The sequence below is a fragment of the Colletes gigas genome, unplaced genomic scaffold (assembly GCF_013123115.1).
Source record: "Colletes gigas isolate AHSC1104 unplaced genomic scaffold, ASM1312311v1 Colletes_gigas_Sc00009, whole genome shotgun sequence".
Lineage (NCBI taxonomy): Eukaryota > Metazoa > Arthropoda > Insecta > Hymenoptera > Colletidae > Colletes > Colletes gigas.
In genome coordinates, this window is record NW_025106638.1 from 5271398 (window position 1) to 5287191 (window position 15794).

Here is a 15794-nt window from a genome sequence, read left to right on the forward strand (position 1 = left end):
TTTCTTTGGTGTTTACCGTCGAGTTTCTTTCAGGCTCAGCTCCGAGAAGTAATTAACTTATCTTAACGAAGTTACTACTTTAACTTTGCAATTTCTTAAAACACTATGACGCGACATTTAATTATAGAAACATATTTTTCAGGAAAAGATTTGTTAATAAAATATGCTAACAAAGAACCTGTTCGTTCATGTAACTAACAACATTTCCTTCGATAATGCCTTCGATAAAAATAAAACACAGACTTTTATGTTCGAATATTATCGAAAATAAAGATTCGTGTATAAAATTAATTGATGGAACAAGTGAAATATTTTGTAATTCCCACAGTTTTGTGCATACTTTTCTTGCACCTAGTTTATATACAATATTACATATTGCATCTTTATACATTTATTCCTATACAGGTATTCTGCTTTCATATTTTAAATCTTATACATTTTCCCCGACCTTGACCTTCAATGACCTTGAATAATTATAGTCACTGGATTCCTAATGAAAGGGACTATCATTGTAGGTGTTTCAAAAAGGGTGATCCCATTAAAGAAAATATGAAGATGACCTTGATTTCTTTAAAAAAATGAAGGTGACCTTGATTTCTTTAAAAAAAAATGACAGAAATAAAAATATTTTTGACATCGTGTGAGCCCCATTGTACCATTTAATTTTGTCCTCAAGTCATTTGACGTATCTTTAAAAACACCAAAGATATTTCAGGTGCAAACGTATATGTATATTGCTCCTTCTTTGATTTAAATGGTTCGAAACTATTTAATAGCAATGAATGATTTATCACGGCTGCAAAAAGTGATTCGAAATATAGAATAAAAGTAAATCGACATATTCAGCTTGTACATCCTCGATCAATAAGTAGAATTAACATAAACATTTACAACAAAACTTACCGAGTCTAAATTATCGAACACGCGTTTAAAAATATCATTTCATCGAACAAACGAATAACAAATAATCAAAATGCGTGTAAATAAGATAATCGCTTTAAAAAGAATCATAGTAATTCTGAGACGCCAGAGAGTAGGCGGAACAGCTCGTATTCGCGGTCACGTGAATCAAATGTTTTCATAGAAATATCTGCCAGCTGGTAGACGAAACAGGGAAGTGAAACATCAGTTTGAAGATGAATCAGACGTCTCAAAAAACCTCTGCAGCATTAACAATTCGCCTAAGCTCGATGCGTAGCAAAATTGGGACGAGGTTCGAGAAGACGGATAATACCTAAAAAAAAGATGCATGTGAGACCAATTTACAATTTTGAAGTGGTTAAAACAAAAACTGGAATTTACTTTGTACAAGCATCGTTGCACATATGACTAAAGTGAATCATAAAAAGGTATATCTTTTCATACCAATCGACTTTCTCCATATAGCCAATCGATGTACAGTCAATCACAGTGAAAATCGTACAGGTTGTATTGTGAAAAAAAATTATTAGTCTACAGACTAAGTTTTTGTAATTATTTACACAAAAAATAGAAAACTGAGTATTATCTTTTTATTAAAGAAACAAAATTATAATTATATGCTGAATAGACCTTACGTTCAAAATCGTACATAAAAGTATTCAATATATTTACATAGTAATAGACAAATGAAATTTGAATAGTTAAATCAGTATTTAGTAGGGTAACCATTATTATCTATAATTTATCTAGGAAGATGTGTCCAACATTTATTAAAATTAGCGATCTTGATTTCACGTGTATCTAATATATACGTGTACACGTGTAATTAACATATTCGTATCTTAATCCGTGTACTTTTCAATACACGGGTACACGGGTATTGAAATACACGGATACACGTGTATTGAAATATATGGGTACACGGATCATAATATCTATACATGTATCCGTTTATTGAGGTTCACGGATACACGTATCGAAATGTACTGTTCCACATGTATTACCCGTACCGCAAGTTTTATTTTATACTTAAATATCAGAATATTTGTATGTGTAAATTGTTTATGAGACTTAATTTACTGGGTAGTAGGTGAAAATAAGAAACATTATGGTTTTGGTTAATAAAGTTCAATTTATTAAATTTTTGTTTTGAGATAAGAAAACTAAGGTGTTAACATTCTCTGGAAGCAAACGGTTTCTTTTTTTTGTTACAATATTTCCAGCGCATGAAAAGCATCGTTCCGACATCGCCGAGGTTGCTGGAATTGTTAAATATTTTTTGGCAACTTCGGAAATTGCTGGATATTTGTTTGCCCTAGCTTTCCACCATTCAAATGGATTTAAATCAAAGCGTAATTGTGGCTCGGTCATATATGTTTCAATTTGAATATAAACATCATTCTTATCGGTGATTTCGTTGTATAAAAAAAAAACCAAAACAAAAATTTTTCTTATCTCAAAACAAAAATTTAATAAATTGAACTTTATTAACCAAAACCATAATGTCTCTTATTTTCACCTACTACCCAGTAAATTAAGTCTCATAAACAATTTACACATCTAAATATTCTGATATTTAATTATAAAATAAAACTTGCGGTACGGGTAATACATGTGGAACAGTACATTTCGACACGTGTATCCGCGAACCTCAATAAACGGATACATGTATAGATATTATGATCCGTGTACCCATATATTTCAATACACGTGTATCCGTGTATTTCAATACCCGTGTACCCGTGTATTGAAAAGTACACGGATTAAGATACGCATATATTAACTACACGTGTATCTTCAATACACGTTCAAAATCAGAAACTCTAATTAAAATCATAGTGTGAAACAGAAATATTCGATAGTTCAATGGTGTATGTGTTATGACTCCAAAGAATAGAGAAACAAATGAAGAGCAAACATTGTGTAGCATTTGTTCAAAGAAACGCGATATTACTATATTTTTTTGCATCGATAAAGAATAATGTTTAATTTTTTATTTTTTGTGTTAACAATTAGTGTTAGTCTGTAAAATAATAATTTTTTCAATCAAATTTCTTATCCTGTTATCGTTTCGAGACTTTTCATAATATGTACTACCATGTCTGATCAAAGGGCTACACGTTCTACTGCAGCAAGCAATTACAAAATGGAAACACAAGTATACATTCCCCATCCCTATTCGAAACCAAAATTATAGCATATACATGCACAAAAATACACAATAATCTGTGTCGCGCTGTAATTCTATCAATTGTTAATTGATCTGCAAAATTATCGAACGTGTGTATTATTCACTGCGTAATAAGTAACCAGGGACAATAATTAACAATTTGCGTTAAAAAAAAGGGTCCAGTGTGATTTGAATTATTCGCTCTCCTAACAATAAACGATATTATTCGTTATTCGTTTCCCTGGCAAAAAGAAGCTAAAAAGCATCTCGAATAAAACAAGAAACAAAGGTTGCGCTTCAAGGTCAAATCGAGGAACGACAAATTTTTATCCTTCCACGTTTCTCTCTCCGGTTGCTCGGAACTAATTCTCATACTTTGTGTCGCAATTAGGCAAATCCCGAAATCTTGTTGGAAACGGGACCACCGGGGATTAACGAGCGGACTTTCACGCCCGTTCGTTGGCTCTTGAGACTCGCGTGGCGGAGCAACCGCTTCGAGGAAGTCGTACGACGTCACAACTATACTCTATTTTCACTTATCTCGCCTCGACTGGCTCCTCTCGTAAGTTCTCTTTCTCTCTGCTCGCGCTGCCTCTCTCTCCCCGTTCGCGGCAAGAAACGTGTATTTCTGGCTCGACGTGTCGACGCGTGCAGGGCAGAGCTCCGAAGACGAATTCAAACCAGAACCCCCCGTTCGCCGCCACAAATCCCGATAAAGCTGATAGAAATCGCTCGAGGATGATCTCTGGGGAACTCGTGCGGGGGGACACAACGATCACTGCGATAAGAGAAACAATGGCCAGCCATGCGAGAAATTGGTCGCTGAGTGAGACGAGATCGAGGAATCTTGTCAGTCGAGAACGCTTACGACGGATGTGCTTCTCGACTCCGTAGGATCCCTGATGGGTTCCAGTGATTCGTAACCGTTTTCGTAAATTGTACCGAATTTTTTCGACGAACGTTTCTACACCATTGTCTTATTGTTTGTTGATTATTAGGTTGGCGTAGCTTCTCAATTATTGAACACCTACTCGAATTTTTTTCTCGAAAGTGGATAGGATTTCGGGGGTACATGTATTAACCAAAAATGATTGTAATTGATCCCCGCAACCAAAAATAATTTTTTTAGAACGATTTGAAATTTTTTAATTTTGTAGAAAAATTTGTCCATCTACTCGAATTTTTTTCCTGGAAGTGCATAGAAATTCGGGGTTACATATATTAACCAAAAATGATTATAATTGAGTGGTCATACACTCTGTATATGTATGGTTCATAACTTGAATTGTTTATACCTTTAATCACCTAGCACAGATCCGTTAAAATCACAGTACAGACTTTGCACATTGATCTTGTCATTTCGTTCATGAATATGTAGCATCATGGAGGCAGATGCTCAAGAGTTATTGAGATATTTGCAATTATAGTTAACGCTATTGTGTGTTTTGTTGAATAAGCCTACCTTTGCTGGTGAGGCTGAAGCTTCTGAGTCTATAACTATCTTCATCCTCGCCCTCCTCCCTCGACGGCATCTGCGACGAGGTGTCAGGAACGTCTAAAAATGCATTACTCTTCCTATGATGACTATGGTGCATGCTCTGCCCTCTTCGGCTTCCCCTTCTTCTGAGGCCAGGGCTGATGTCATTGTCAGTCAATCTGGGCTCGCTGCTGCAGTGGGCAGATTTAACCGTGCCTTCGTGGTGATGGTGGTGGTGATGCGCGGCTGAAATCGAAAATCAAAACACAAATGTATAATTAACTGCTCGACACTGGGTAAACTCGTATCTTTTTATATCCCCGCGTTGGAAATACGATATATATCGAGAGTATTGTTTACAGCCGGATATAACCGTGCATATTGGCCAACGAACGTTTTTTTAATTTTATTGGATCGTTTAATAAGTCTGCGTTTTCAATATTACACTCGCAAGGAGGGTATCTTGTAATATTGATAAATAATTTCCAAACAATTTCCGAGTTTTCAGTTCTGGACTTACAAGGAAGGGAAGTATCGTGTAATAATGATGAATAATTTCAAAACAATTTCTTGAACGGGAGAACTATGTTTTAATAACTACTCCCGATGCATCGACAAGCTACCCCAGTTCTTTATTTCATGCTGAATGCATTCATTCAGAACCTCGTTTAGAATAAACTCGTATACGAATTCGCTGTTCAACGTGTTGGAGTTCGATGGAAGGGAACTAGCCTTTATCAAGCTGCACGATTTTTTTCAGTTCTCGGGTCATGTTCGTCGAACCGTGAATAAATATCGTTTCGAAACCTCAAACTCGATCCGCGACGATCCGCGAGATAAAGCAAGTACCGAGCCCAACCAACCCCCAATGAGAAACAGCGTTATTGGAATCTGGATAACCAGATACCACATATAGGAAAAAAGGAAGACCAAATTCGGATAAATCCTTTCCATTCGATAATTATTTCAATACCTTATTCCATCGATTCGACAAAAACAGAAATTATTTAAGAAATATTTAAAATTACTATTATTCCGTGGAAAGAAATCATTTATTTTTAAAATATATCTTTGAATTTTCCATTTTATATAAAAAAATTCTCGATGTGATAGTATAAATGCAGATGTTAGATTTTAGTAGCGTTTAAAAATAAATAATTAATAATAAGAAGAATAAGGGTTTCTTTGTATAAAGTTTTTACGACCACAGAGAAAAAGGAATACATACATATAACGTATTCAAATGAACTATTATGTATCACAAAATATTTAATTGAATCTAGGGAGGAGTACATATTTTTATCTACATCGGTATGAAAATTAATATTAATTTCGTTTTTGTATGGTATTGCTTCATTGTAAGACGATATTCTAGATTTTCGACCACCGAGCGACGCGTTGAAACGCGCTCGGATGATTCGTAGAGGCACGCTTACATATTGCGTCGACAATGTTTCACGCCCTGGAGGATACTCGAAATCACGCTGGTTTCTATTCTGGCATCATTCGTTTGGGTAGTAGGTCGCTGACAGTCTAATCGGGGCTCCCGGTGCCAGTGCACCTTAGCTGGGACACCGTGCCGCGCGTCGGATCCATTTAATTAAAAAATACGATCCCGAGAAAGGTTTCGAGGACCGAATGAAGCTTATTTAACGATACACGCCGACTCTTTCATCCCCCTTCATCCGTTAAACGAAGATCGACAACAGGACTTAGCGAACGATTAAAAGAAGGAAATAGAAAGAAAACTTTAGCCTTCGCTCAAGTGATAAACAGGAACCTCTTACTTTGATCCGTTCATTTAATTTTGCTTCTGAGCGTTACGTTTCTAACCTTTAAATAAACTTTATATTCTTCTAACAAATAAATAGTATAAATATCTATTGGCACAGTGAGTAACAAGCACACCAGGATTAAAAGAGATAATATATTTAGTATAAACACATAGTAGGAACAATATGTTAGTAATAGTCAACATTAATAAGATCAAAGTACATATTATCATTATAACACACGCGGCGCATACTGTGACCAAACTGAAACGATAAGGGCGCCACCCAGCGGTGGGACTCAATAACACGCGTTTTTTTTTGTTTGCTTCACACGCGCGAATTATAACTGGTCTACAATCCCCCACTTTATAATTCGATCGCGGATGTCAATCCAGTTTTTATTTTTACAAGCATGGTGTGTCACTGCACTGTCAATCAGCCATGCGTCCTCTAATGCAACATGACTGACGTTTATAGATAGAATAAATGATTCTTTTTGTTGAGAACGTAAGTACCTGTTGCCTTGTTGTTGTTTGCCTTTCTTACTACAATATATATTCGCTCTATTCTTTGCCTAATATAATTTTAGATGTCTTCTGTGAATTATTGAGGTTGATGATAAAAAGGATTAAATAAAATAAAAGATTAATAATTTTATTATTCCATGTGCAATATTTAATTTTCATATTTCCGCCAGTTCTGACAAAAATTCTATTTGAATTCTAAACACTTTATATTTTGACAACTTCGTCTATGTTTTTGTAACAAGCTTTCACTTTATTGTTCTAAGAATACTATTCGCCAATTTTACGTGACGATTGTCAGGGAAAGTTTGGCGTGAGATCTACCAGTTCACAGTTTTCTGAATGCCGCGAACGTATAATTTAATAAAACGAATGACCACATTCGATCATGCTGTCCCGTGTGTACCCATACCTACTACTCTAAATCCTTATCTTTTCTAACGTAATCTATGAAGTCGTTTTATCACGCCTGAAAGCATCTACTGCGGAGGAAAAGTTAATGCATATTGATTATACGTTCGTTTTTTAGTGGAACAAAACATAGTTGAGCACTTTATATTTGAACAGCAATTGATGAATAATATGTGACGTCGACTCCCATGCTCGCCACCAGAGGGCTCGCCCTCTCGCAAGCGCTCGACCGACCCCTCAATTACTGTATGTATGCACTCCTCGAATGACTTCCAAATACAGTAATCCCCCCTATAACACGATAGATTGGTTCCGCGTTATAGGAAAACACGTTGTACGAGACGCTCGTATGACCCCGACATAATAAAAAATTGTCGCCAAGTACCACGATTGTAATAAAACTTTTACTTGTTTTCTGGGTACGTTATTGATTTTTGTTACAATTTATAAAAATATGAAAAATATGTTGTTCCGCAATTCAAATTGCAAGTTGATAATTTTCAACCAGTGACGCAAGACCTTTCGAAGTTCGCGTTCCGTGCCGGTAAATCGAGCTACTGTCTGTGACGTGGCTGTATCGACGATTTACCCTTCAACGAAGTTAATTTAAAAATGGTCGGTTACATAGAGTCGGAAAGCATTGAACCGCGAGGAGCAGTCTTATCTGGGTGCTCTTTCACGTGCCATCGATACGAGAAATCGCCCACGCTACAGAGACTGATCATACGAAAATACTAATGCGTCCAAAGACCTCGCATTAAGAACTTAACGCGTCGAATGGCGGAATATTTCCATATTCCGGACACATGAAATGGAAACCTGTTGGAAATTTTCATATTTGCCGCGGTATTAAATTTCATACTCTTTGGAATACTGTATCTCTTTTCAATATGTATATAACTAATTTTTTAAATTTCCAGCGGAACTTTTCATATTTTCAAATAGTCGAAAAACACTTAAAAAAACGTTGTTTTCAGTAGACGAGGATATTCGAACTATAGTAAACATTTGTAAATGTAAACAATAAGCATTTATGGCCTGGTTGTGATAAAACATATTATTCGTTTAAACTACGTTAATGACAATATAAACTATGATGAAACATTAAAAAATCAATAATAATTAGATTACAGTGTTTTGAAGTTGAATAGACCTCTAGTATTCATAGCATTCGTATCTGTAAAAATTTCAATAAAAGCGAGATTCACCAGTTTCATACGTTTGGTTTTTCAAGCTTTGACACGATATCTATTTGTTTCAAATTTCTATGAATTCTTGATATTAGTTCAAAATTTCATAAATCCTCTTTATTGACTTTTGTTTGTCTTCTATTAAATTACAAATTACACAGGGTGTTCGGCCACGCCAGGGAAAAATTTTAATGGAAGATTCTGGAGACCAAAATAAGACGAAAATCAAAAATATAAATTTCTCGACTGGGGCTTCGTTAAAAAGTTATTAAAAAATTACATTGAAAAATTTCAAATCATTCTGAAAAAATTATTTTCGGTTGCGGGGGTCAATTACAATCATTTTTGGTGAACAGATAAACTCTCGAAATCCTACGCACTTTCGAGAAAAAAATTCGAGTAGATAGGCAAAGTCGAAAAAATTAAAAAATTTCAAACCGTTCTGGAAAAATTGTTTTCGATTACAGGGATCAATTACAATCATTTTTGTCTAATAGACATATCCTCGAAATCCGAACCATTCTCGAGAAAAAAATTCGAGAAGCTGGACAAATTTTTCGACAAAATTAAAAAATTTCAAATCGTTTTAAAAAAATTATTTTCTGTTGCGGGGGTCAATTACAACTATTTTTGGTGAACAGATATACCCTCGAAATCCTACGCACTTTCGAGAAAAAAATTCGAGTAGATAGGCAAAGTCGACAAAATTAAAAAATTTCAAATCGTTCTGGAAAAATTGTTTTCGATTACAGGGATCAATTACAATCATTTTTGTCTAATAGACATATCCTCGAAATCCGAACCATTCTCGAGAAAAAAATTCGAGAAGCTGGACAAATTTTTCGACAAAATTAAAAAATTTCAAATCGTTTTAAAAAAATTATTTTCTGTTGCGGGGGTCAATTACAATCATTTTTTGTGAATAGATATATTCTCGAAATCCTACGCACTTTCGAGAAAAAAATTCGTATAGATAGGCAAAGTCGACAAAAATTAAAAAATTTCAAACCGTTCTGGAAAAATTTTTTTCGATTACAGGGATCAATTACAATCATTTTTGTTCGATAGACATACCCTCGAAATCCTAACCATTTTCGAGAAAAAAATTCTTTACCGGAAAATATACTGTGTGGCCAAAAATGTTCCCCAAAATTTCATGCGTATGTTTAAAAATAACTTCTGGACGGATTGAAGGATTTGAATGATTCAAAATTCAAACAATGCGTATTAATGGAGCTATACAGCTCCATACCATATTAATAATGTAGGGGACGAGTGTTTTCCGTCGTTTCGCATCGATCGTGAAAAACGGCTGAGTGATCTGAATGTGTCGACTCTAATTGAATGATTGAATGTATGAGTGCGTTGGCCATAGTGATGAAACGTTTGGAAATGTTTGGAAATGTTGAGAACATTCGGGAAAGATTACCGGATGTGGAACTGGTAAGGATTGAATTGCGTGAATGTGTCGACCCTGAACGATTGCATGATTGGATGTATGAATGTATGAAGTATGGTAACGAAACGTTGTTGCGAAACGACGGGAATGTTCTGGAAACTTCTCCGGATATGAAACCGGCGGATGTTCGGGACGGGAAAGGGTTAAAAGGACGCGTCGAGAAGGCAACGGGGTCTTTTGACGGTGATTACGATTATAACGATTTAGTGAATATTATTTGTTTGGTGTTTGTTCTGGTGTTAATAAAGTTCCTTGTTCCATGTTTTGTTAATTCACGAGTTCTGACTAAGTGATTAAATTACAATTTTAATCCTACAATAACTTTTTAACGAAGCCTCGACCAGCAAATTAGTATTCTTGACTTTCGTCTTATCGTGTCCCCTAGAATTTCCCATTAAAATTTTTCCCAGGGGAGGCCAAACACCCTGTGCACACTGGTCAATTTCAGAAGATCCACGGCCTCGTGCGACGACCTAATATTTCGACCGCGTTCCGGGCGTATTAGCACACTGTGACGTCGAAGCACGGTGAAGCGAAACCACAGCAAATAGAATATTTCCTCCCCTCGGACAATCATCGCTCCGTACGAGTAAAATATCCCCAACGTTATCGCGTGATTACCTTGGGCAGCTGCCCGGCGTCGAATGCTCTTATTCGCGCCGGAAACACGAGCACTCTGGGACCTGGTAGCGGGTCTACGCCTTCTGGTCGGCGTACTGCTATCCGGTGTACCACTGCCACTGTCCTTTTCTCTGTCCGACTTATCCCTGTCCCTGGCACCCGAGGGAGGCATCGCTTCCAGCATTTGCTCCATGCTGGAGAATCCAGGAGCGCAGATCGACGCCGATCTGGTCTTCCTGCGAAGCGGATTCTCGGCCATCTTTACCCCGTCGTCGCAAACTTTACCAAACGAGGTCCGCGACACACTCTGCTAAACGACTCCCAGAAACGATTTGCAGAAGCGTCCGCGCATATAGGATCCCGATAACGGTACACGGGTGTCTCGTATTCACTGCACTGTATCGACGTTTCGGAATCAATTTCCTCCCCGAGAGTGTCTCTTATCGAACTTTCAATGTTTTAGCAGCCTCGAAGTGTGTTTTCACCGCGCGACCGTAGAAAAGAGTCGTACGCACTTTCACACGATACGCGAATTTTCGGTAATCCTTCCGGAGCTTTTGTGTATTCTCTCTCGAACGGACAACGACTCACTACGCCGGAAGACGTACCGCGAGCGTCTGGCACTTGACACAAATTCTGTTGTTTTTTCTTCGGTTAAAAGTTCCGTGAAACTCGGACACGGTTTTGTCTCGTCGGTCGGGTTCGCGGAAATGCGCCGGTGTCCCTCAGGCTCGCCTCGACGAAACGTGAATTCTGAAGCAACATGTGGTATCGCAGTCGTTAGCCGCGGAGGACCGAGAACGCTCTATTTAGCCGTTGGCAGACCGTTTAAATAATTCTCGCGGCCGCAGAATAACTCGGCGTAATTTTAACCTGCGATCTCGACCTGTCTGAATCTCGTTGAGAATGTTTACTTGATACGATCGTGTTAAAATTAAATAGGACGTGTAATGGAAATAAGTATTAATCGAATTTAACCAAAGTGATGTAACTATTATGCACGGAAGTTTGATACGTTGTTTCCGTACACGATTCAGCAGTGTGTTCTACAAGTAAAAATAAGACTAAAATGTTATGTAACAAAAAATCCATAAATGTTTTGCCACCCCAGGGAGAAATTGTAATGGGAGATTCTGGAGGCCAAAATAGGACGAAAATCAAGAATACCAATTTGTTGATGGTGGCTTCGTTAAAAAGTTATTAACATTTACAGTACCGCAAGTACTGAATTTTTTTCTCAAAAATGCGCAGGATTTCGTAGGTATGTGTAATCACCAAAAATGATTGTAATTGACCCCCACAACCGAAAATAATTTTTCCAAAACGATTTGAAATTTTTTTTTCGTCAAAAGGCACCTAATTAGATTTTCAGTAAAGAATTTTTTTCTTGTCAGTGCATAGGGTTTCGGGGATATGTGTAATGACTAAAAATGATTATAATTGACCCCCGCAACCGAAAATAATTTTTTTAGAACGATTTGAGAAATCTTTTTTCACCGAAAAATTTCAGCAACTACCGGATTTTTTTCTCGAAAGTGGATAGGATTTCGGAGGTATGTCCATTGACCAAAAATGATTGTAATTGACCCCTGCAATTGAAAATCATTTTTTCAGAGTGATTTGAAATTTTTCAATTTCATCGAAAAATGTAAGCAACTAAGGAATTTTTTTCTCAAAAATGGTTAGGATTTCGAGGGTATGTCTGTTGACCAAAAATGATTGTAATTGGCTTCTGTAACTGAAAATATTTTTTCCAGAACGATTTAAAATTGTTTAATAACTTTTTAACGAAACCTCAGTCAAGAAATTGATATTCTTGATTTTTGTCTTATTTCGACCTCTAGAATCTCCCATTAAAATTTTTCCCAGGGGTGGCCGAACACCCTGCATGAACATATCAGTATCATTCTAGAGAAGAATAATATGGAGCGATGAAAACGAGTTTAAATTGCAGCAATTAAAAAAGAAGCATCATGTATGGAAAAAAAAGACTAAACATACAAAATACTGTTTCGTATTATTACGTCAACTGTTAAATTTAGTGAAGGGTCATTAACGTTGTGGGGTGTTTTTCGTGGAATGGAGTTAGCAATTTAGTACAGATTGATGTAATAATAAATGCAAACTATATTTAAATAATAAACGAAAATTTAGAAGAATTGCGAAAATAGGCCTCTAAGAAGAATTTATTTTGCAATAGGACAACGTCCGTAGGCACACTGCTAAAAGAAAAACAAAGAAACTTTTGAGGATTCGAATATTAAATTATTGGAACGACCAGCACAAAGTCCAGGTTTTAATCTAATCGAAAACTTACGAAGCGTACTGAATTCGAAAATCTGGTAAACAGAAATTTTTCAGCAAAGGGCGGCCACACTAAATATTGATTTTACATCTTTATATTATTGTCCGTCCACTTATTTTTGTCCCTCAGCAATTAACCAACATTTTCGTCAAGTATACTTTATTTCAACGCAAACGTAAATATTAATTTCAATTACACATTAAATAATCTATGTACCATGAAGGTATACAATGCAATAAAACTCAAGTGCATAATAGTTACACTATGGTTAAATTTAATTTATAGTTTCTTTACCTGTCTACTTAATTCTGCCAGCAGCTGTATTCAACATTTTCTTTGCAGATTTTATGAGATAAATTTTGCAACCCGGACGGAACTTCTGAAATAAAATTCTTCTACCGAGGGAACTCACGAGAATCATTGTACGGAGCGTGGCTAAAATTCACGGGCAAATTTTGGAGGAAATACGTTACGTCTAAATAGAGAAGCACAGTTTCCGGTACGAACACAATGTGCAAACGCAACAGAAACTCGGGCAAACGGGAAAAAAGAGACTCGAAACCGTAATTATTTTGTCCAGTTCCGGGGCCACGAAGTTACTTTGTTTGTTCGAACGATTAATTCGTTCGCGCAAAAAACAACGATCGAGTTCGTTTCTATTGTTCGACGGTTCTATAAATTGTGGCGGGCTGTTAAGAGCACTTTGGTTTCGAAAACTCAAAGCAAAGTTTATTATCCGCGGATCGGTTTACCGGCAACGAGGTGAAAACGTCTTCCACGGTCCTCGCGGAACGCTTGTGCCATGCAGATGAGCAGCCTATCAAAGTCGTCAAACTTCGAGGAAACACGACGTGAATGCACGTGGAATATACACGTAACGCGATAGAACGTGTCGAAAGGAAATCCATCTTACTCGAGCCGCTTACGAGGATAAAACTACGCGATATTACGCGGGATATTTTGCTATCCAATAACGCGTTACAGGCTCGACTCAATTTGTACGAGTACTCGAGAAACGTGAAAAGGAGACGACCATAAACATCACAAAACACTGAAAATTCGATATTAAATTTTATTCGATAACCAATTTTGCACAAATATAGTTATACTTGAATAAACACAGAAGCGTTGCTTCCTAAATTTCACGTGGAATTAAAGCATCTGTTAACTTTGTAGCCACTTTGAGATAGTTTAATAATTTCGATGGTCTGTAAAGGCTTCATTCGCGAAAGGATGTGTATTAATCTGTTCACGGTGAAAATTACGCGTTTACTGCGCTTGAAACGCGACGATGAGTGGAAGAGACCTGTACGCATTCCGTTGTGTTTACGAGCCCGGCGCTGATAACAATTTTACGAATTGCGAACTCGCCGCCTCGCTCGCCAAGTGTGTTCCCTGTTTCTAAGACGCGTCATAAATTGTAACCTACGAATGTAGAAACCTCGTTTCGAAGTTTCCATTGAATTTCCGTCCGAAATTGCGTTTTCCACAATTTGAAAGTTACTCGAGGCTGTCGATCGCCGAGCACGTTCCAAGTTCGCCAAGTTTACGATCTACTCTGCCTATTTTACGCTGGTCGTTCAAATTTATTTAATTTTTCGATTTTCAAACCTCGACGTCGCTGTTCGCGGTATTTTATTGCGAGATAAATAGGGATTCGACGACTTCCTTTTCGAAAAAGAACAAAATTGTCCCTATCCGTCTCTATCAGACGCCCCCCGCGATCTCATCAACCTTATCAAGCGATAAACTCCCCGTAATACATTCCCCGATATATCAATGTCTTTCAACCTTATTACAGATCATATTGACGCGTGACTCTGAACAGGTGCATGATTGAAACCAGTTTCCTATTTCGACGCGCATCGCGTCTACGGAATATGCGATCGAACCGCCTCAAAGGTGGTAACAAAATTCGCGTTAAATAGACTCGCGTATTTCTAATAATGGACTCTGATGCAGATCTGGTGATTCTCATCGTCGTTAGAGAAATACGGAAATATGTTCCCGAAACTTCGCTAATCTCGCGATCTTCAAAAATCCACATCGACTGGAAAAATAAATACGCGGGTGAATCGAAGAAGGCAACATCCTGACGAATGAAAACATCGCGATCACCTTTGTTCATTTAACGCGGAATATAGTTTTATTATACAATATCGTATCGATAATCCTACTTTTCCTTGAAATCCGATACCTATCTTAGAGTGGAGAGAGAGGAAGCAACATCAAAACGTCCAAAGTCTCAGCAAACCGTAATAATATTCGTGGTGCAGCTATGTTCATAGCCCTTTTGGGAAATCTGGGAATCCCACCCACTCGACCATCGCCTCGAACAAAAGAGGGTAGCAAGAAACGTGGTTTTAAAAAAATTGAAAAGATGTCCAGACTATGTGTACGTCCCCCATTGTTTTAGATTCTAAAAATTTCAAAAGAGATCGACGGATGATTACTCTATTTGAGAGTTAGGTTCCAATCCCACAGACTCCATCGGGAACACGAAAAGAAGAGAACGCGGAAACGCGAAAACCCCCGGCACTGCCACGAGCGTAATTTCCTCCGCTTTCTTCCGATCGGAGAACGTTACTCGGGGCGAAAGATCGACGATTTACCACTTCCGGTGGCCGGGGATCCCAGTCTCTTTCGTCACATGTCTCGATCGCGCGCGGCGAGGGATGCTGAACGCACGTAACGGACGCGACGCGACGCACGTTGAACGATACGCGGCACACTGAAGCCTCTGGACAGCGACGTCGGGACGCCAGGCGTCGCGGGTGCTCGACACGCCTCGGCGGGGACGCTCGGCGAACCTCGCGGCGGACGCTGGCCGGCGTCCAATTCCGCGGGTTTTTCGTCGGCGTCGCGGCGTTTCGAAACCGCGGACCAATCTACGGAATCGCGGCCCGACGGAGGTTCGCGGGAAAACGGCTCTCGCCGCGAATTA

At 37.9% G+C, this 15794-nt stretch overlaps 1 protein-coding gene across 10 annotated transcripts in view; it reads right to left on the reverse strand.

The window, feature by feature from the left end:
• The window catches only part of LOC122397281 (GTP-binding protein RAD), a 114593-nt gene extending 99016 nt beyond the window's left edge, over positions 1-15577 (reverse strand). Inside the window, exons 1-4 of one of the 10 annotated variants that reach the window (XM_043396378.1) lie at positions 15463-15577; positions 13145-13229; positions 10546-11298; positions 4554-4814 (exon numbers count right to left, since the gene is read on the reverse strand). In XM_043396378.1, coding sequence (XP_043252313.1) covers positions 4554-4814; positions 10546-10804 — 520 coding nt within the window. In that variant the 5' untranslated portion in view covers positions 10805-11298; positions 13145-13229; positions 15463-15577. Of the gene's footprint in view, positions 1-4553; positions 4815-10545; positions 11419-13144; positions 13246-13323; positions 15019-15047; positions 15270-15303 lie in introns of those variants that run through there. The other 9 variants (XM_043396382.1, XM_043396374.1, XM_043396376.1 and 6 more) reach the window with 9 other exon arrangements.
• Positions 15578-15794: the final 217 nt, after the last annotated feature.